Source organism: Xenia sp. Carnegie-2017, unplaced genomic scaffold (genome assembly GCF_021976095.1).
Source record: "Xenia sp. Carnegie-2017 unplaced genomic scaffold, XeniaSp_v1 HiC_scaffold_24, whole genome shotgun sequence".
Taxonomy (NCBI): domain Eukaryota; kingdom Metazoa; phylum Cnidaria; class Anthozoa; order Malacalcyonacea; family Xeniidae; genus Xenia; species Xenia sp. Carnegie-2017.
The window spans coordinates 10102053-10124922 of record NW_025813487.1 but is presented as its reverse complement, the minus strand read 5'-3'; the positions used below and the strand labels follow the sequence as shown (position 1 = coordinate 10124922).

At 36.4% G+C, this 22870-nt stretch overlaps 4 protein-coding genes across 6 annotated transcripts; 2 read left to right on the top strand and 2 right to left on the bottom strand.

The window, feature by feature from the left end:
• Nucleotides 1-1113: 1113 nt before the first annotated feature.
• On the bottom strand, nt 1114-2891 carry LOC124450383. Its single transcript, XM_047001041.1, has one exon. It carries the CDS (start codon nt 2889-2891, stop codon nt 1218-1220), a length of 1674 nt encoding a protein of 557 aa, XP_046856997.1. The 3' UTR covers nt 1114-1217.
• A 3666-nt stretch (nt 2892-6557) lies between these two features.
• LOC124450386 (acyl-coenzyme A thioesterase 13-like) lies at nt 6558-9255 on the top strand. The gene is made up of 3 exons (XM_047001045.1): nt 6558-6661; nt 7941-8125; nt 8891-9255. Exons 1-3 carry the CDS (start codon nt 6584-6586, stop codon nt 9048-9050), a joined length of 423 nt encoding a protein of 140 aa, XP_046857001.1. The 5' UTR covers nt 6558-6583; the 3' UTR covers nt 9051-9255.
• A 68-nt stretch (nt 9256-9323) lies between these two features.
• Nucleotides 9324-16789, top strand: LOC124450384 (acyl-coenzyme A thioesterase 13-like). Of its 3 annotated transcripts, none has more exons than XM_047001043.1 (3): nt 9324-11094; nt 11778-11962; nt 15797-16789. In XM_047001043.1, the coding sequence occupies exons 1-3, from the start codon at nt 11017-11019 to the stop codon at nt 15954-15956; spliced, it is 423 nt and encodes a 140-aa protein (XP_046856999.1). In that variant the 5' UTR covers nt 9324-11016; the 3' UTR covers nt 15957-16789. The 3 variants fall into 3 exon arrangements, with proteins under 3 accessions (XP_046856999.1, XP_046857000.1, XP_046856998.1); XM_047001044.1 differs by lacking the exon at nt 15797-16789 and adding an exon at nt 12573-13595; XM_047001042.1 differs by lacking the exons at nt 9324-11094; nt 11778-11962 and adding exons at nt 14442-14545; nt 15122-15306 and having other exon boundaries at nt 15797-16680.
• Nucleotides 16790-20354: 3565 nt separating this feature from the next.
• On the bottom strand, nt 20355-22278 carry LOC124451608 (protein ANTAGONIST OF LIKE HETEROCHROMATIN PROTEIN 1-like). Its single transcript, XM_047002223.1, has 2 exons — nt 21838-22278; nt 20355-21647 (listed from the first exon to the last, which is right to left on the bottom strand). Exons 1-2 carry the CDS (start codon nt 21951-21953, stop codon nt 20507-20509), a joined length of 1257 nt encoding a protein of 418 aa, XP_046858179.1. The 5' UTR covers nt 21954-22278; the 3' UTR covers nt 20355-20506.
• Nucleotides 22279-22870: the final 592 nt, after the last annotated feature.

Genomic DNA, 22870 nt, shown 5'->3' with positions numbered 1-22870 from the left:
ATCGTTCGAGTGAAGTCTCGAGAGCAGTGAACCAGCACTTCGTACAGGTTGTGCGAAAGGTAAACTTGTTGCCAGGGCTAACCATGCAAAGCACTTAGGACCATCGCTCTGAGCACCATATAAATTTAAGGCTTAGACTGTATCTCAACAAAAAAGTAATGTTCATGATTTTATCAAATAGTGTCATCCCATAAACTGTAAAAAATACTCCAAATTATCAAATATAAAGAGGGAAGGTTGTCGGGGAGGGGAGTATATTGCTTGTAATTAAAGATTAAGATTAGAAAATAGAATGTTATCAACAAACTAAACTTTTATATTTACAAGCCATTGAGCAACAAAGAGCCTCAATTTTTACGAAACTTTTTAGGCTTGTGTATTTAAAATAAAATGCTAGGACATTTGGCAGATTTTTTTTTGACATTTTATAATTTAGACTAATATTCTTAAAATTCGATGGTATTTTGAAAAACTGCCGCAAGATTTACTTTTGAAATTTTTCAAATATAAAAATGCTATTTTTTAAATTTTTTAAAGGACAGGTGCGACGTACAAAAATGAAAAAATCTGGTTTGATTTTACCCCCTGACTTATCACTCCAGATATATTTTAGTTCAATGACAAAAACACGCAGCCATATTGGTCGGGGATTTACGTAACCATTAGCTACAAGGATACTCAAAACCCAGGTATTCAGACTGGGACAAGTAGACTTGGCCTATTTGGCTAAAAGACTTCGCTCTCAATAAGGTAAAATCTGGGGAGAAATTACCATAGACTATTTAACTTCAATAATATTTACTTCAATAGTGACTTATTCTTACACGTTGAACATCTTTGGTTTGGGGTGTAGCACATCGTCAGGGGGCACCTGGTAAAACAATTTCACCCCATTTTGCCATCCAGAGCTTAAAGTTCATTTTGTATAAAGAATAGTGGATGTATGTTTATTCTTTATCAGTATATTGTAGACAGTCCCCCCAAAGACATCGGACCCCATCCAGTTCGAGCCCTTTGTAGTGAAAAGCCTTGTCTTTGATGTATTTAAATATTCATTGCCAAAAAAAAACACGACATAAATCTTTTTATAATATACAAAGGACATACACGTACTGCTCCTTCTGCCTATCAATAACTTTATTTCGTATGATGTCTATAATCGCTCATCTTTTATTTTCAGTATATGTCGACGATTTACCACAAACATGAAAAAATGATTAGTAACACGGCATAAGATAAGGTGAGTTCCGAATTGATTCACAAAAAATAACAGGAAATTGACTTGATTGTAAAAACCTAACATTAAACACGTATAGACGTTCAGTCAATGTTTCGAGTTTTCCTGAACGATCACAACTGTAAATACGGTAATGCTCAAGATCATAACAGTTTTCAATTATGAGGAATTTCTTCAGGCCAAAGTGATAGAAAAAGTCTTGAAAATGTATATTTAAATTAATCGTCGACTTCAAACAACCCTCGATCGAATAAATGTATATAGAAAATTTGTCACCTAAAACGATTTCCTTCTCTTTGGTAACGCTTACCCGCGGACAAAGGTCTTCTTTTTCTTTAACTTTAAACTGCTTTATTAATTTTCCTTGCATATCACACGCAAGCACAATATTATTAGACTGTTGATAAACCACGAGGTTTTCTGCCGAAACGAATAGGCCAACGTACCAAGAGTCGTCAACAATAAAATCCAAGGATATTTCCCTTTTAACACCAAAATGAGGATCAAACACCACTAGATACAAGCAATCATTCTCAGAGGACGATATTCGATGGACAAGGACGTACAGGTCATCATTTTTATCTATAAAGGTAGCCAATATGTAGTCGGATTCAGGAAATTCATAGACGACTTCATCATGAGCATCCTTTCTTATAATCCCAATTGATTTGTTATAGCAAGAAACTAAATCATTGCCACTGTTAACATGGACTGATAAACTGAAATTTTCTGTACTGATAAACTGATTTTTTTTTAATTTCAACTGAACCTCCAATTCATTTGGACCTTGGACCTCTCTGCGCCATGAAAATCTCTCCGAGACATTACGCCAATGCCATATTGGATTAAATTGTCTGTTTTTCAGTTGAATGGTCGGCCAATCTAAAGCCATAGGATATGTTTTCCCAAACTCTTTAATAATCTGATACAACATACGGTTAATGAACATCATTGATCGTACATTTTCCATACGATCGTGTCTTTTCAACAGTGACTTTACACCACCATTGATGTAAACATTAAATATCTCACGAATAGCAGGTAATGAATGAAGTTTCTCCAAAAAAGGCAAACACAATGTAATGGCCATTTGTGGACGTTCCATACATTCCCAAATTGTTGAAACAATTCGAATTTTGCCTGCAAAGATTCTATCTTCAATTGATAAACTTTCGTTATTGAATGCAAGAGTTGCTTGTTTGCTAGCGTCTCGAAATCTTATGACAGCGGTTTTTAATTTAAATGGGCATTCAATACTCAATGTCTTAAAAGCTTCATCAAGTTTGTGCTCTTGATCGAAGTCATTACATCTTTCACTGCTTTGGCTGCTTGAAGTCAAAGAGGCGTCATTTTGACTTCCTAGAGTTAAATTTCTTAATTTCTCCTGTTCTTCCTTTTTTAGTTGTGAAGAGTTCTCAATACAATCAAGTAAAAGATAAATTCCTTCGTTGAAAAAATCATAACTGCTGAGAAGATCTTTTCGTGACAGTCCGTCGATTTTAGTCTTTATATCATTCAATTCTCTCACAACAAACTCTCGAAGCTTTACATCAGTAACATCACCGTCTTTAAGTTTTTCTGCTGTTTTATCTTGGACTTTGTTACACAATACTCCAACAGTTGAACTTAATATGCGAAGGATAAACGACGACATATTTATACAAAGTTAATGTGATCTAAAATATAAATGTATATAATGTATATCAATTTATATACGTATCTCACGAGTTTCTTACACATATAATTTAGCAGTTGGTTGGTTTCACGTTTCAATTTCCTTGTAAACAATAATCAATTTGTACGATACACGTGAACAGAACGTGAAACACTTTGAAGCTACACAAAGCTCCAGCTTTTTTTAGCCGAGTTTGCTTGTCCAAAAAGTTTTGAAAAATGTGAGATTTTAAATTGGCAATAATGCTGTGAGACTAGCAATCAGACATGTATTTTGGTTTCTGTGGGTAGCCACGCGCATGCAAGCACTCGCCGCAGTTGTGTTTAGTCCAGTTATGTTACTCATGTACACTGCGGTGACTAATTCAGCGTATGAAGTCATAACGACTATGCATCAACAGTTGACGATCAACTTGCATGTCATACACTATTCTACACATCTATTGCTCGCAGGGGCCGCGGAAGTATCTCAAAAGTGGGGGGGCACTGACCGAAAAGGGCATGTGAGTTTGCAGCTTACTGTTTTAGTATATTACAGATATGCATTGTTTCATGAATCATGATTAAGTTTCAAAGTCTGCAAAATATTGGTAGACATTCTTAGAATGCTATGCGTATTCTCTACTGCTCGGCGTGCGTGCTAAGATGACTACATGAACAATTTTACTAAGTAATGCGATATCATTAAAATTTCCCAAAAAATCTAACCCTACGTTCGTTTTTGAGAACAAAGTCCTTAGCTATTAAACATAAGTCCAGTTCGTCAGTTCTGGCCTTGTTTACATGCATAACAATAAGATTATTGTAGCGTGCTGCCGCATTGTGCTCCTGAGAAAGTGTCTTGACAAGCCGCTGGCATGAAAAAGATCGTTTTCCAGAGGCTGCGCTCATTGGAGCAAGAAGGTAAATCTGCAAGAGTCGGACAACATTAGACATTGCCATGACAATCTGCGATGAGTTATTTTCTTCGGTTGAGAATATTGATGTTATGGTGTCAATTGATGTCGCCTTCTTTACTTCTGGAAGTCGCTGCGAGATAATTTCTTCAAGAAGCTTTAACTCCGCCTTCAGCTGGTCAAAGTCGAGGTCATTTTCGTAAAGGTGTTCAACCTCATCATTCAACTCAAACTTACACCCGTTTGCTGCATTAATGAGCACGGTTTCGATGTTCATCAATACAGAATATGTTTTTCGATCGAAGCGCTCCTGAAGTGAAGCCAAGCACGCATCAATTGCTTTAACATACTGGGCACGGTGGGCGTCTTTAGCAGTTTGGAAATGATGTTGCTCGCCATCTCCGTGTTGAAGTCGCCACGGAACTTTCTTCGGTCTTGGTTGTGTTGGATCGCCTACAAAGTTGATAGCCTTGCTTGAAGCAACTACTTGGTCGTAAAACAAAGAGAAGTTTTCTCGTTGACGCTGCAAGTTTGTCTTCAAGGCATTTATGCAAGTAACAGTTGTTTGTAACGTTATTGAAGGCTTCTGCAAGGTAGTTGCTACTTGTTCACATACACCAACTCTTGCACCTCCTTCAACGTATCGCTGATAATCCAGCTCTCCTTTACACAATGACGCAAAGCCAAGTCAAGACTTGGTTACCGCAATGAATGTACAGGGCGTGAGGATTCTCAGAAGATATTCGGGCAGCAACCCCACTTCTGCTTCCAGCCATATTTGCTGCTCCATCATATGTTTGCCATCGACAGTCGTCTATCGTCAAACTGCATCGCAACAAAATGTCCTTCAGCGAAGTGGTGATTGTTTCAGCATCGGTTTTCTCTAGCTCGTACATTCCGAGGAAATCTTCGTGGACAGACAAGTCGGTTCTAGGTATCCAGCGCAAAATACATGTTAGTTGTTCCTTGTTGCTTATGTCTCTAGACTCGTCTGCAGTTAGGCTAAATAATTGTGATTCCTTACGGATGTCTGCCACTATAGATCTCAGGACTGCATTGCCCATCATATTAATCAACTCGTTTATGATGTCGTGACTGAGATATCTTCCGTTGTCAATCTACTACAACAAATCAGGTACATCCTCCGCTCTTAATTGCTAAAGTTGCTAAAACTGTTGCAAGTTACTCTCAAGTTCAGTTTTACCTTGCAAACTTTGGGCTTGGCGTGCCAAATACCTTATACTACTTAGTTGTTTTAGCAACATTCTTCTTCGAGTTTCCTGGGTTTTCTTCAATTCACTGACCAATATCGCTCCAATATCTCTTCTCGAATCATCAGATAATAAAACTGTCTCAGTCGCCTCTGCGTGAAATTTAGACTGAGAGTGTTTTTTAAGTTGTTCTCGGCACTTCTTGTAGAGTCAGATTCGCCGAATTTTGGTTTGGAATGAGAATAAGGAGATAAACACGTTGATGGAGTTTCTGTAGCTGACGGCAGTGTGAAATTAGACCTAGAGTCGATGTTTTGGTCAACAACGTTCTCTGCTGGAGCACTACTAAAAAAACTCATCAGTTTTCGCATCCTTTTAGCTTTTTCTACAAGCTCTTTTTCCTTTTCTCGTTTTCGCCTAGCAGCTCTAGGCATGATGATTTTGATTAGAAGTGATTTAAACCGCAAAATTTTCAATTATTATGATTATGAATTGTCAACAGTTTTGTAGGACCAATGGCCTGAAAGACAATACGACGGGAGCAATGCGTTGCCGTAGAATATATAGTCTCATGTGGATCATAAATTGCGAGTTCTCATTGGTTAAATAAGTTACTGGGCGGACGTCTGCGAAGACAACCCCAATCGACAAACGCGATTTTTGATCCATCTGGGTAATCAAGATCAAAAACTAAGCTATAGCTGATTTCGCATGATGCCGACAGACTTTGTTCTACTCTCGGGGCTACTTGTATCTAAGAAAAACTTCTTCAGTCCAATTTTACCTAAAACAAGGGCATTTCTACACCATGAAAAAGGACACTTTCATTCCAGAAAAAGGGCACATTTTTCCCTGTTGCAAAAAGTGGGGGGGCACTTGCCCCCAATGCCCCCCCGGTTCCGCGGCCTCTGATTGCTCGGTTCACTCCGAGGTCAGAGTTCTCTCACTTCTCTGTGCTGTTGTGTTAAATTAAAGACAGAAAGCAATTTAGTCTAATTTTCTTTGCAATTTTAAATAAAATACAAACAATAATTCTGTGGATTTACAAAATATCAAAATTACCATGAACATTGACTCGTAAAGTGTTAAACAATGGACAGGAAATACGATGAAATGCGATATGTTTACATTAGACACTTGCAATGTGCAAAGTTTTCACTCACTGAAAGCTTCAACCTTTTTTCTAGTCGGTAGAGAACTTTTTAAAAATGCTTTTGAATAGCTAACAACAAAACAGCACGGTGCGTTGTCCCAAAATTACTAAAAATACACAAGTATTGGATTGAATAAATATAAATAAATACAAGTCATACCTTGCGTGTTGATTTAACGGTTGAGTAAACGATATATCACATTTTATACTTTATACCCGTTAGAAAATTATTTTCATTTATATCACATTTATATATATGTATATCCCAAATTTTCGTTTCAACTGCAATGAATAACTTCCAAATTATTGCTAGATAAACTTTACGATGTAAGTGTTGAAGAACTTCATATAAGTCATGCTATAATGATCAACTATGTCATGTGAAGATGATATATAATATATCACTGACAAAATGTCAACACTGGACAAAATTCGCAGAATTTACGAAGTTCTGGAGACACAAAAAAAGTTTGATCGAGTTCTTAAGAAGGTAATGAAAGTTTTTTCGTTCTATTTGACAACCTGTATTTCATGCTATGTCGTTCAAGCTATTATCTCTACAACTATTGAATGTCAATTTTCTCAGTCAAACCGGTCACCGACCGACCAGTAATGAGAGTCCTCAACGAGATGTTGTGATGTACCCACAAGGTATTGTTGTGCTTGTGCAAAAATGAAACTTTACAGTGCAACGCTGAACACAATGCAATTGATTCATTAGTGGTCATCAGATAATTTGTGCTTGTGCAAAAATGAAACTTTACAGTGCAACGCTGAACACAATGCAATTGATTCATTAGTGGTCATCAGATGATTTGATATTAAATTTTAAGTTCTAACATACTCCAGTCTAATGTCTTCATCAGGAGATGGGATGTTGAAACTTGAGTTTTTATGTACTCCAGTCTAGTGTCTTCATAAGGAGTGATTTGTTGGAGATGGGATGTTGAAACATGAGTTTTTATATACTCCAGTCTAGTGTCTTCATCAGGAGTGATCCGATGTTGAAACTTGAGTGCTTATTTACTCCAGTCTAGTGTCTTCATCAGGAGTGATCCGATGTTGAAACTTGAGGTCTTGTATATTCCAGTCCATTGTCTTCATCAGGAGTGATCCGATGTTGAAACTTGAGTTCTTATATACTCCTGTCTAGTGTCTTCATCAGGAGTGATTCGATGTTGAAACTTGAGTGCTTATTTACTCCAGTCCAGTGTCTTCATCAGGAGTAATCCGATGTTGAAACTTGAGGTCTTGTATACTCCAGTCTAGTGTCTTCATCAGGAGTGATCTGATGTTGAAACTTGAGTTCTTATTTACTCCAGTCAAGTGTCTTTATCAGGAGTGATCTGATGTTAAACTTGGGTTCTTATATACTCCAGTCAAATGTCTTTATCAGGAGTGGTCTGATGTTGAGACTTGAGTTCTTATGTACTCCATTCTAGTGTCTTCTTCAGGAGTGATCTGATGTTGAAACTTGAGTTCTTATTTACTCCAGTCTAGTGTCTTCATCAGGAGATGTGATGTTAAAACTTCAGTCCTTATATACTCCATTCTAGTGTCTTTATCAGGAGTGATCTGATGTTAAACTTGGGTTCTTATATACTCCAGTCAAGTGTTTTTATCAGAAGTGATCTGATGTTGAAACTCAAGTCCTTATGTACTCCAGTCTAATGCCTTCATCCATCAGGAGTGCTGTTATGTTGAAAGATGATCTTTTATATATCTCTGTACTAAACAATTCTAATTGCATTTAATATTTTACGTTTAAGGTTAAAATAGTTGCTGCTGAACCAGGTAAAGTTGTCGCAGAGTTAATTGTAGAAGAAGAACATCAAAATGCTAGTGGTACTTTGCATGGTGGATTTACAGCTACATTAATTGATGTTTTGACATCATTGGCATTAGTGAGTGGAGAAAATGGTCGTCCTGGAGTCAGTGTTGATCTGAATGTCATGTAAGTTGTAGAGCTTGAGTACTTTCAGTTCAGTGTAGTAATGAAGAAATGGCCTAGGTACATTCTGTTTACTATGCAACTCATGGTCAATCTATCAGTTATCTGTGCTTGTAAAATTTTGTAAATTCTAGTTGTGATTCATAGGCAAATGATATAGCACTTTTTGCTTCCCTATCCCTCCCACACACACCATTTAATTTTGGTAATTTATGATCATGGAAAATAACTTATTTGCCATTGTTATATTTATCCAGTAAAAACATCCCTGTAAAACTCTTTTCTGAGGTAAAGTGCACTTACATGCAGTTAACAGACATTAGTATGGTCTGAACTCATAAAATTGGTTGACAATGCCAATATAATAGTTAGTGGATGGCAGTGTGCGAATTAACGGTGTGCGATGTGCAATTTGCACATCGTTTTAGCTAAAATGAAAATAATTACACATCACTTTTTCAAACGATGTGCAAAAATCAGCGGTTTTAGCGAAAAACACTGTCGTAAATCATACGAATTTGTTCACGTTTGAAAATATTAATTTAGCAATTAGCGCTACATAATAATTAACGTAATATCAATTTGATTATGCCTATAAAGAAACACTTTTGTCATAAAAATTGCACATCGTTTTTTCTGAACTAATTCACACACTGGTGGATGGTTTCAGTGTTATGAGATATATATTTGATGTTGTGTTCTGTCAAACTTTCAGATGTGTCAGAGGTTTGACACCTGTTTTATTGGAATTATTTATTTTATACATAGGTATATTGGAACTGCAAAGATTGGAGATCTTGTGACAATCACTGCTGAGGCTTTGAAAGTTGGCAGGACCATGGGTTTTGCTACAGCCGAACTGAAACTACCAGATGGTAAACTTGTTGCCAGGGCTAACCATACAAAGCACTTAGGACCATCGCTCTGAGCACCATATAAATTTAAGGCTTTGACTGTATCTCAACAAAAAGGTGATGTTCATGATATCATCTGAAAGTGTCATTCCATATAAGCCTTAAAAATACTCCAAATTACCAAGTATAAAGAGGAAAATTTGTTGGGGGGAGGAGGGAGTTTATTGCTTTTTAAGGAAGAGAAAGGACTAGAAAATAGAATATTATCAACAAACTAAACTTTCATTTGTATTTACGAGCCATTGAGGCACAAAGAGCGCATATATAAGGACTCAAATTTAACATTTGATCACTCCTGATGAAGACTGCTGACTGGAGTATATAAGAACTCAAGTTTCAACATTAGATCACTCCTAATAAAGACACTACACTTGAGTATGTAAGAACTCAAGTTTCAACATCAGATCATTCCTGCTGAAGATACTACACTGGAGTATACAATTAGGGACTCGAGTTTGAACACCAGAAAACTCTTGAGGAAGACACTAGACTGGAGTATTCAAGGACTCAAGCTTCAACATCAGATCACTCCTGATGAAGACACCACACTGGAGTACATAAAAACTTAACTTTCTATATCAGATCACTTATGATAAGGATGGTCAAATACAAAAAAGTGCTTTATTAATGCTATTGTGGGCACCACCAGTCCTAGGCGAGCTGCAATGTTTGAGAATTCCGTGTAGGCTGGCTGAAATTCATGAATAACATTACAATAATGAGATGTTAACTCATTCTCTCTCAGCGTACTGTATGTCAACATCAAGGAAACAATTTTATTCGAAAGCCATAATCAGAGAATATATATAATATTAATATTAAGGAAACAATCGAAAATTCTAAGGACCAAAATTTGGTCCAAGTTAATATTGTCATATTTTTTCGTCTTGCTGATGACCGTATTAACGAGATCCCATTGTACTAAAGTCTGCCGTACTAATTTCTTTTAAAATGAAAATCGCTTTCGAAAGAAATCAGTCGGCAGAGCAGAATATAGGAATATTCACCTTCTCGCTTATTAGAGTTCTTATCTCGCCCCAGGATGGGGAGCTGTAAATATTTTCTCAACTCACCGAACGTCTTCACGTCGAATTACGTGTCCTAATTTCTTTCATTTCGGTATTATTCGTTAGATTAGCGCTAAAAATTTACCCTACTTTCCTAATTTTAAAATTTCTTGAAGATCCATGTCCCGTACGCCTTTGAAAACAAACGGTGGCTTGCTTGGAATAATTTTCTGGGGTGGCCAACTGCGTTCAACTAAAATGCGCCCCAAGATATAACATTTTAAAAAATACGACCAAATGCCCGAGACGATGTACGTCGTACTAAGGGATCTGAATGTATGCTCCCCTAGAAAATTTTAAATGAAGAAGCTCTAAAGTGCCATTTTCATGGACTTTGGTAAGATGAAATAATATACCAACCGTATCATTTCGAACGCGTTTTTCTCACCCAAATATTAAAATTCGACCCTTATATTCATTTCTACGCCCACAAAATCAATAGCTGAGGTAGCACGCCCTCCCCCTGCCAGTACACCACTGAAAACAAATTAAACCAGTACATTGCCCAATAGCGAGTATAGCATTCCTGTTACATCATGGTGTTACCCAGCATCAGCACACAATTGCAGCTGGTGTGTAATGCTATTATGAAAAGATATTTGGTGTCTCAGAGTAAAGCAACTTTTCTTCGATTTTTCAATCGTGCCGACGGTTCCTGGAAATGCATGGAAACGACGGTCGGTAACCACCATTTTGATCGTTAGTAAAAAGAGAGAGGATTTACGATGAATATAACGGCGACAACTGGTTTAGGATGGTTATTAAAAATATTTTCTATGGAATTTAAAAAGTGAACTTTTTTATTTTCTCGAATGGTGAGGTCCGCCAGATATTTTGAAGAAAATGTAAAACAAAATGCTAGCCATATTGCCATCACACCTAAAATGCAGGCTTCTCCGCCCGCATTAGCAAAATGGCAATCTTGCGCAAAGTTCGTGGAATATTTGAAATTCTGTCGACAAAAAAAGTATTTGATCAAGTTCTTAAGAAAGTATTAAAAGCTTTTTATCTTACTTAAAACTTGTTTTAGTTAACGTGATATTTTAATTAAATGGATATCCAATGTCCTGCCATTTTCCTATTGTCGAAGCATGTTTGTAACTTGTGACTTGTAAGTTTTTTATCAATTTTGTTCACAAGAAAATTGTCGTTTTTATGATATTTTCTTTTCGAAACAATATCTACAGCGTTTGTGTCTGTGTCCAGGGGACTCACTCTGTTGTAAGGCATTTCATTCATCACATTAATAAGTACAAATTTAACTGTGCACACAGAAGAATAAGATCTTGTGGAAAAACCACATTTACGGTTTTAGAGCTTACCAGCCTCAACAGAAGCAAAACTGCAGGAATTGGTGATAAATTGGTTATTGTCTTTGTCAAGAATGATATGATGTTGTAACTTGAGTTTGATGTATACTTCAGTTTAGTGTCTTAATCAGGAACCATCTTATGTTGAAATTTGAGGTCTTTATACTCCAGTCAGTGTCTTCATCTGCAGTGATCTTAAAGTGAAACTTGAGTCCTTATAAACTCCAGTTTTGTTTCTTTATTAGTTGTGAAACTTGAGCTCATATGTAGTCCAGGAGTTATAAGATGTTGAAAGATTAACCTTTACATGTCTTTATACAAAATTACAAAGCAACTTTACTAACCTTGATACTTTATGTTTAAGGTTAAAATACTTGTAGCCGATCCAGGTAAAGTTGTTGCAGAATTTACTGTAGAAGAGGAACATCAAAATCCCGGTGGTACTTTGCATGGTGGATTTACAGCAACGTTAATTGACAGCATGACAACATTGGCATTGCTGAGTGGTGAAGATGGTCGTTCTGGAGTCAGCGTTGATCTGAATGTCACGTAAGTTGTAGAGCTTATATACTTTCATTGTAGTGATAAAAATACTGGTTTTAATTTTGCATGCTACTCAAAGTCAATCAACCAAGTTTTTCTGTGAAGAGTTTTTTTAATATACTGGTTTGCTTGTTGAGGTTTATTTGCAAATCATACAACAAACCCCTGCCCATCAATATTTAGGCAATTTATGTGAAAAATATGGTAATTTTGAAGGGGTTTTTTGGCAATATTGGTATTGGCTTTGTTTGCCCATGTTTTAGTTGACCAATCAATAACTTCTCTCTGTGAAATCTATTTTTATTGTGGCTATTATGATAGTGTTATAGTGAGTGTTAGAGTACGTACATTTTCTAGATATTATGGAAAAGGGATGCATTAACTTGAATTTAGATTTTGCTTCTTTCTTGTTTCTGTTGTGTTTAAATTTTTTTTACTTTCTGTTACCTTTTTTTATTATGATTGGGAGAGGAAGATTTTTGGAAGGGTGCTCCATGAAACACAAATCACCATGGTTTGTTGTATTAGCATTTTGTAATGAAACTGGCAATCCTCAACATATTCATCAGTTAGAAATTTAACACCTGTTTTATCTAAATATTCGTTGTATTCAAAGGTACTTGGGAGCAGCTAAGACTGGAGATCTGGTGACCATCACTGCTGAGGCTTTGAAAGTTGGCAGGACCTTGGCTTTTACTACAGCCGAACTGAAATTATCAGATGGTAAACTTGTTGCCAGGGGTAACCATACTAAACACTTAAGTTGATTGCACTGAGCATTATATAATTATGTTGAAGGCTTGGGCCACGTACTTAACAATAAAATGATGTGGATAGGCTAATCCCATAAACCTCAAGAAAATACTCCTAATACTTTAATACAGTCGCTTAGCAAACTCGATGATTGAGGGGGGAGCAGAACTTATTTATAAGTGCATGTCTGCCATGTTAAGTTTCTTTGAAATCCATTGTTTTTTATGGATTGAGACTTGCATATATGAATATTTACCCCCTCATTTAGAAAGTTTCTGCTACTCCACTGTAGTATGAAGGGAGAAGGAGGATTTTGTTTGGTGTGGGATGGCTTGTATTTCTTGTTATGAAAGAGGAAGGAATAGAGTATTATTAACAAACTTAACTTTTATAATTACAAGCCACTGTACCACTAAGAGAGATCAATGCGCTGATTTAGAACCCAATTCCCCAAATGTCAAGTTGAGGCAACAAACGCTATCTTGAAAGGTGCTTATATTGGCAAAAAGCAAAGCTCAAAATGAAAAAAATTCTAAAAGAAGGTTCAAAAAACAATCCTATCAAACATTTTGAGTACTAAATGTAGACTATCAACTTTGCAACTGTATATACACTCAAGAAAAGCAGATATTAGTCGTAAATATCGTCAGTTTTGCCTCCTTTCAAGATGGCAGCTTGTCTCACTTGTAAGTTGTAACTATAGAATTTTACTGGGGTCAGATATATAGTACATTGGGTTCTACATCATTGGGTCAATGTGACGTAAATTCTTTATTTTAAACTGTTTGTTCCCCTGTGTTCTTCCTTCGCCAATGTTTTCAATAATCATGTATTTTAGATGTATTTAATTGTGTTTCATTAAATTTGGAATTGATATGTGTTTCAACACTGTTTTGTTTGTTTCATGCATAAGTTCCCTTAGACACATACTGACTATCAAGGTCAAATTTCATGGCTTGACCAACAAAATTTTTAAATTCCGTGAAACACTGCCACACTAGTCTAAAAGCTCGTGACCCGAGAAAATCTTTCATGCATATGACGTCAAAACATATTGCCAAATCTGTCACATTGAATGAAGATATGATCTTCACACTTTTGCTGGACAATTTAAGCAATTGTCTCATGAACCTGAAAAAATCAGGTGACTCAACGGGATTCGAACCCATGACCTCTGCGGTGCCGGTGCGGTGCTCTGACCAACTGAGCTATGAAGTCACACAGTGGTGAGCAGGTCAATATTGTTGGGCTCATGTTTTCTCGTGAAAGGAATGTCGTAAGAATGTTTTTATGCAGTGCGGTAATTGAAATTAAATGAAGATATGATCTTCGCATTTTGCTGGACAATTTAAGCAATCGTCTCAGGACCTGAAAAAATCAGGTGACTCAACGGGATTCGAACCCATGACCTCTGCGGTGCCGGTGCAGTGCTCTGACCAACTGAGCTATGAAGTCACACAGTGGTGAGCAGGTCAATTTTGTTGGGCTCATGTTTTCTCGTGAAAGGAATGTCTTATGAAGAATGTTTTATGCAGAGCGGTGTTTGAAATTGAATGAAGATATGATCTTCGCACTTTTGCTGGACAATTTAAGCAATTGTCTCATGAACCTGAAAAATTCAAACACCGCACTGCATAAAACATTCTTCATAAATCGGTCACATGTCGCTTGTCTACGGTTGCTAATTTACATAATCGTGCGTCACTATATGACCATATATGGGTGCCCGCGTGGGAAGGTTTTTGAAACCGTGACAAAATGTCTACGCTTGAGAAAATTCTCAGAATTTACGAAATTCTAGAGACACAAAAAATATTTGATCGAGTTCTGAAGAAGGTATTGAAAGTTTTTCAGCTTATTTGTCAACCTTTATTTCATGCTATTTAGTTCTATCAGTTATCTCTACACCTATTCGATGTCAATTTTCTCAGTCAAGCCGGTCACCGACCAGCATGAAGAGTCTTCAACGAGATTTTGTGATGTGCACAGATAAATTACTGTTGTGCTAGTGCAAAAATTTACAGTGCAACGCTGAACACAAAGCGATTAATTCATCAGCAGTCGTCATATGATCTAATGTTGTAATTTAATTTAGTCCAACCTAGAATACTCCAGTCTATCGATAATCTATTGTCTTCATCAGGAGTGATCTGATGTTGGATGAAACTTGAGTTCTTTTATACTCCAGTCTAGTTTCTTTATCAGTTGTGACCTGAAGTTGAAACTTGAGTTCGTATGTACTCTAGTCTAGTGTCTTCTTTTTAGGAATGATCTGAAATTGAAACTTGAGTACTTAGTTATGTATTTCAGTCAAATGTCTTCATCCATAAGAAGTGATCTGATGTTGAAAGATGAGCTTTTATATGTCTCTATATAAACCACTTCTTGTAACATTAATATTTTATGTTTAAGGTTAAAATAGTTACAGCCAATCCAGGTAAAGTTGTTGCTGAATTAACTGTTGAAGAAGAACACCAAAATGCAAGTGGTACTTTGCATGGTGGATTTATAGCAACATTAATTGACAGCATGACAACATTGGCATTACTTAGTGGAGAAAATGGTCGTCCTGGAGTCAGTGTTGATCTGAATGTCTCGTAAGTTTTAGAGCTTGATTACTTTTAGTGTAGTAATAAAATAATGGCCTAATTTTGATTTGTTACTTGAAGTCAGTCAATCAGGATTCTGTGTGTAAAAATGCTGTAGATTCATGGGCAAATGATACATTACTTTCTCTGCTCCCATCCCTGGGCACTATGAAATTTGGGCACTTTATGCCAAAAATGGTTATTTTAAAGGTTTTTTTTTTCAAATTTGCTTTAGGCCTTCATATTTTTATTGACATGTTTGCCAGTGTTGTAGTTACACATTCAAAAACTTCCCTGTGAAACTTTTTTTGAGCTACAGTGCACATGCATGCAGTTAAAAGAAATTGGCAAGGTCTGAACTCATAAAATTGCTTGACATTATAAAAAGTGAGTGGATGCTTTAGGTGTTAGCAGATACTTATTGATATTGTGGTGTGTCAAATTTTCAAATGTGTCAGATGTTTTGCACCTGTTTTTGTCTGAAATATTTTATTCAAAGGTATATTGGAACTGCAAAGATTGGAGATCTTGTGACAATCACAGCTGAAGCTTTGAAAATTGGCAGGACCATGGGTTTTGCTACAGCCGATCTGAAACTACCTGATGGTAAACTTGTTGCCAGGGGTAACCAGACAAAGCACTTAGGATCATCACTCTGAGCATAATATATATTTAAGACTGTGTCTCAACAGTGTAATACCGTAAACCTTAAAAAATACTCCAAATATAAGGGGAAAGGTTGTTGTGGGGGTATCGCTTGTGAAGGAAGAGGAAGGACTAGAAAAAGAATATTATCAAACGACTAAACAAGACTATAATTACAAGACATTGAGGCACGGAGAGCGCTCAATGTGGAATCCTGATCATTGTACCTCAAGTACCTTAGATGCAGCTCAATTGGTAAAATTCTTTTCTTTTGAAATTCATAACCAGTAGTGTTGTTCTGAAGGTACTTTGAAGTCAAAGGTATTTTGACAAATGCTGTAACCGTTACCGGTTGCGCTGGATATCTTCAAGGAGTTTAAAATTTTCGGTGAGCTGGCGCGTGATTCTAGTAATAGAAGAAATTCTGTGGCCAAATGTGTTTGTGAAACTCATGAACTTTCCTCAGGCGTGGACCAAGGTTTTTTATGATTTGGTTTCCGAAGAGCATTTTCTTGCATTGGCACTGGCGGCGTTTTTGACAAGTGGATTGTATTTCACGGTTGATATAAATTTGACTGGTCAGAACGTAGTTTAGTCAATGTACTTCCAAAACTGGTCGAGTGTCAAAATGATCATTTACCATATAGTATTGTTAAAAAGACTAAATTAACGTTGCTCTTGAATCGATATTGTTACGTGTCAACGGTTCCACAAAGATTATTATTCAAATATTGCAAACGTGTATGGTTGACTCGCCCACTGAGGCAGCGTCAGTTCGCATTTTACTAAACTACAAAAGATATCGTAGGTATAAATTAGATTATTTTCCATTTTCCAAACCAGCAAAGAACCAGCAACCGTTCTCTATTTTATGATAGTATTCACGCTATTTTAGAATATTATTATAATAGTAAGATAACAGGGGGGGATTTTTCAAACAGTCACAACGTCCGAGGCGCTCAGCACCTGGGTGGGTCCGAGGCATTCTCCCCTGGGAAATTTTGAATTTCAGAGACTTGGAAATGCTATTTTCAGCGTTTTAGAGCAATACAAAATGCATTTTGTGGGCATCGTTTTTGCGTAAAAACACACATTTTGCTTACGTTTTTTTTCAAAAAAAAAAAATGAAGTGAACAATACTTGAATTTTTAGCCAAATATTTAGGCTCATTATCATACCAAATATATGGTCATTAGCATATCTAGGAACATAAAATTTATTTTACAATAATGCCATTCCAAAAAAGATATTGCCTTTAAAAATTTCTACCAAGTTGTCAGGCATTGACCACCTTAGAGACCCCCATTCAAACATTTATGTAATGAGTTAAGTTAGAAATTTAGTACTACAGTTCATAGATATAGAAAACCTCAGACTTCAAACCATGCAAGTTTATTGTAACCCTTTACCCATCTCCACATACAGTGCCAGCAAATTCACCTTTTGAGAAAAAACTCAAAATTTTTTTCTGCCAAAGATTAAACAAAAATTATCGGAGTGAAAATTTGCAATTAAGGACAGCTTAATGCCATTAATGTTTATTAGGCATTTCACTAGACTATTATCTTTTGTAAGTATATGCAAGGTGTGCTATATACCAATCACCAGTAGCATTGTATTTGCAAATACAAACAGAATGTAACCAACATGCCTTTAATCATATATTTACATGAATGTTAAAACTGGTTCATGTGTCATGCTTACTGATTATGATACATATCTTTTCATATGATCAAAGCTCGTTTAAATGTAAATCTGAAATAATTTAGTTCAGAAATTATAATGATCATCAGAAAAATTACCTAGTGATCATGAAAAATACTTTGCTGTTTTGCCAAATTTCAAGGTTTATCTGCATACATAGGAACACATTTTTACTTTATAGAAATGCTTTTCATACATCAATAGCCCTTTGTAATTTATGGCAAACAATCTGGCATGAGCCATAGATAAACACACCTTGACATCTCTACATGAGGCGTTCAGTTAGAAAAGGGGTCAATATGTGACATGGGACAGCATTTCATGTATGTGAAATACTCAGGTTATATCATTCCAGTCAAATTGTCCAAATAAAAAGCTTCATGGATCAGAAGACTGAAAGTCACAGGTTATAGTAAACAGCTTCTCATGTAATCAATCTTAGTTTTCTCAAATCTTAAACAATGTGTAGTATAACTGTCCAATGATTGAATGATCAATGATCATAAACTGAAAAGCCCCAAACATTTGTTTATGATAAAGTAAATAATAGTATGGCGCCTTATGGCTACAGATTTTTTGTCCATTCAAATATATTTGCAGGAATGTAGGATTTCGCTGCCATATAACGGCCACGACTCCCCAAGCACTAAAGAAATCATAGCTAAAAGTCCTTCGGCAACAACAATTTTAGAAGCATCAATCTGCTTACCATACGCCATATGTTCACTGTTGTTGTCGCAACAATGTCAAATTTTCTTGAGCAAAAGCTAACTCGGAAGTATATAAATCAGTGGAAGTAAATCAACCAGATTAAATACAGGTAACTAAGTTTACGTACAACAACCACAAACCAGTTTGGTTCGTGGTTGAAGTACATAAAATGACCATATGAATGTTTTATGCAGTGCGGTGTTTGAAATTAAATGAGATATGATCTTCGCACTTTAGCTGGACATTTCACGAGAAAACATGAGCCCAACAATATTGACCTGCTCACCACTATGTGACTTCATAGCTCAGTGGTCAGAGCACTGCACCGGCACCGCAGAGGTCATGGGTTCGAATCCCGTTGAGTCACCTGATTTTTTCAGGTCCTGAGACGATTGCTTAAATTGTCCAGCTAAAGTGCGAAGATCATATCTCATTTAATAAAATGACCATGTTCTTTTTTTGTATAAATTTTCCAAATATTAGTGGAGAAAGGGGTAGCTGTGTATTCTGTAAAAGAATCATAACAAACAAACCAGAATGAACAAAATTCTTTCTACATGATTGATTGATTGAAGTTGCAGCCTGCAAACAGAAATCAGGACATCAATTTCATTACGACATTGAAAGTACTAATTAAAGCTCTATAACTTACGAGACAATAGAGAGCTTTAGCAAGAGTACGCTACGACAACGAGTACGAAGTTTGACCGTGTAAGGGAATGGCACGAGGAAGTTTGTTATCGTTGTCGCTTCGTCAAAATTTAGTTTTAGGCTGCGTTTACACGGTGCCGGATAAGTTTTAATCCGGATTAAATTTGTGACGGATTCGTTCTGTTTACACGGAACCTGTACATTTATGAGAGAAATAAAAGTTTCGAGTACCGCGCATGTGCAATGATAGCATGAGAGAAAAATGGCTACCGTTGCTAAAAGGAAAAAATCGTCCTCTTCTTGATGTGATTGCTGCGTATAAGGTGGATAAAGAAAATGAAGGTGTAGACTGGGAGTCTGTTAAATCGAAATACGATGAAATTCGCGAAAGATACCTCGAGCGTTATCCCATAGAAAATTCAGAAGGATTTCCACATGTTAATGATACGATATCAAGCGTTTTTACCAAAAGTCGAATAATAGCTAAAACCAAAAGAATTAAACTTTGTTTTCGAAAAGCAGTTGATTCTGGAAGACGCAGCGGAGGCGGTAGAGTTGTAGCTGTTTTATACGATGAATGTGCTAGTATTTGGTGTGGGAGCCCAGCAGTAGAAGCAATATCGAATGCTCGAGAAAGCATACCAAGCACATCCGAAACTGTCAGTGATTCCGAAGACTCTCTTTCTGGAGTATCAAATAAATCGTGTGTTCAGCTTTCTGATGTAAGCAGTGAAACACTCGACAATTCTGCTCAACAAGAGATTTTAAATACTGATGCAATAAGTAGGGTAAGTGAAGCTAGAAGGAATCTCATCTCAAAAGTACAACAAAAGAAAAATTCAAAGTTAAATAAGAAAATACCTGCTGAGAAACAGATGATAGCCATGGCGAAGGAAGATTTAAGTCTTAAGAACAGGATTGTGGAACAAATGGAAAAAGCTGAACAGAAGCACCAAGAAAACATGACTGCGTTTGCCAAAGGAATTTCATCACTTAATGATACACTAAGTCATGGGTTTGCATTGCTTGCATCACTTCAACAGCAACCAAATCAATTTAACTTTCCAAATTTTCAACAACCATGGAGATACCAACAAGCAGCTATGTCAACTAATAACAATGGCGAGTCTAGCCATAGTAATGCCAATGATAATTTTATACCGTTTTCAAAGTCATAGAACCAGGATTTCTATTCTTTTAATAGGTATACTTCAACGTACATTTGTTAGTGTTTGGGTTGCCATTGTTTAATCTAATGTAATACATTGCTTAAATATTGCACAAAAACTATTGTTATGAATATACTTTTTAGACAAAGTACTTATATAATTTTAAACAGTTTTAAATTGCCTTTTTTTGTCATGTTTTATTCCAATAATTTTATTACTTAAAATGCAACAAATGGATTATTGTATGTACAAGAACAATTAAATCATCTTTGTACAAGTATATTATTATCAGTAAAGTCTGTTCAATAAGGTGTTTGTAGATATAATCTCTAATCAAAATACTGCACAAAAATGTCTCTTACTGCCTTTGCTGAAGCCTCACATCCTTGATTCCGTACACTTGAAGATGCAGGTTGAACTTCTCTGTCATAAGTTATTGCATTATCTACTCTTTCATTAGCTATTATCTCACCATTCATTTCACAATAATTGTGCAATACAAAACAGCTGTAAATAACATTTGGCAAATCAGCAAGGTTTATGTCCATTTCACGCTTCAGACACCCAAATCTACTCTTCAGGCGTCCAAAGGCACATTCAATAATCATTCTGGCTGAACAAAGTCGATACCCAAAAAATTGTTCCTGTGCAGTCTTGCCCCCACCAGGAAATTCCTTCATCAAATAAGGGAGTAAAGGATATGCCGGATCTCCAAGAATGCAAATTCCAACAGGTTCAGTGCCTGGCAATAAGACTCTTGGCAAACTGGGAATTGAACCTTCTTTTAACATCTCATTTACTTTTGAGTTACAAAATATCCTTGAATCATGCACACTGCCCGGCCATTTGACCACAACATCTAGAAAACAATACTTGTAGTCTGCAATAGCTTGCACATTCAGTGAATATCTATGCTTCCTATTGATAAAATCACTTGCATTGTTGGCTGGTTGTTTAATGAAGATATGAGTGCCATCTACAGCACCAATGCATTGTGGAAAGCCATGTTTTTCATAAAAATTTGAGACAGCTTCAAATACATCATGTTCTGTTTGAGGTAATCTGATGTACTCAGGACCTAATACGGTGGAAATTACAAAACATACTCTTCTAATAGCCAATGATACAGTTGATCTGGAAACGCCAAATGCATTTGCAACTTTTCGTAATCTTCCTTCATCAGCAAGATAGTATAAAGTCATAGCAACTTGCTTCTCAACAGATGTAGGAACACGCATATTTGTGACTTTCTTTTGAAGTGGGATTCTGATTTTGTTGCACAGTTTCATGAAATTGTCTTGTGACATCCTAAAGTTCTCTCTCCATTCATGACCTACTACAGCACCGGATAAGAAATTTTCCCACCACAGAGATGTTCTCCCAGGCCTCACCCAACATCCTTTTGCCTTTCTTTTACTTTTTATTTTCTTCCCTCTAACGATGGACGACTGTGTCAGCAATGTAGCATACCTTAAAAAGAGAATTGAACGTCCTTTTGAAAATAAGTGAAGCAAACTTTTGAGTGAATAAGCCAGTAAGTTTTGTCATAATATGTGTGGATTACAATACTGCGTTATTTATTTTCCGCCGTAAATCCAAAACTTATGCTGTATTTTAGATGCAAAGAACGACATATTTCCGTTTGTCATCAAGCGTTTACCTTTGTCTTTGCCTTCGATAATTTACCAAATTTACCAACGCCAGTTCATAAACAACGTTCAACGTCGCCACAGCACCAAAAATAAATGCAAAAATGCTCATAAGAATCTGTCTCATGTTGGAAAATGCAGTATTAAAAAAATATTGACTGAGCACTGACTCACTGTTTTGTCGAATAACAGTGAAAACGGTTAAAAACTTACCTGGTTAAACCGTTTACACGGTAACTGATATAGAATGGAACAGTACCGGCACAGAATTGTACCTCGATTTTTCAGGTACAAAATTGTACCGCTTAGCCGACACAAAACTTGCACGGATCAGAGCGGATCCGTGTAAACGCAGGGCCTATCCGTCACAAATTTAATCCGGATTAAAACTTATCCGGTATCGTGTAAACGCAGCCTTAGTTATAAACAACAGAGACTTTTTATTGTGAAAAACACCGACGTTTGCGAAGCAGCTACGGCTCCATTTGTCAATAATGATATCAAGTAATCGGTAATATTGATTTTGCGAGAACATAGTACTCTTTAGAGTAAAAAATCTTCACTATTTTAAGTTTTATGTACGATATATTTGTACTATTTTATTGTTTGTTTACCGTTCACTTTGCGTACGAAATACAGGAAAGTTATCAAGGTCATATAAGGTTCTAAAGTAAAGCCTAGATGCTCAAAAATAGTACTGTAAACTAATTTCTTACACAATGAAAAAATATACCTACTTTTTTTGCTTAAAAAGACATCTTAGTCGCGACTACGAACTTTTTACAAAACATCGTACTCAGATTGATGACGGCTACGTGTTGTTGTCATTGAGTTCTATAATAATTTTCGGAAAAGCGGTCAATTTCGGTAAATCTCAGCGGCAAAGGACGAAATCCGCCATTTTTTTGGCATCATCAGATATCTAAGGCCGCGCTTGAGATAGCCGCTCCAGTTATTATAGAACTCAATGGTTGTTGTTGTCGCAACAATGTTTTCGCGCTAAAATGACGTAATCGTAGTCGTACTCGTAGTCTTTGCTAAAGC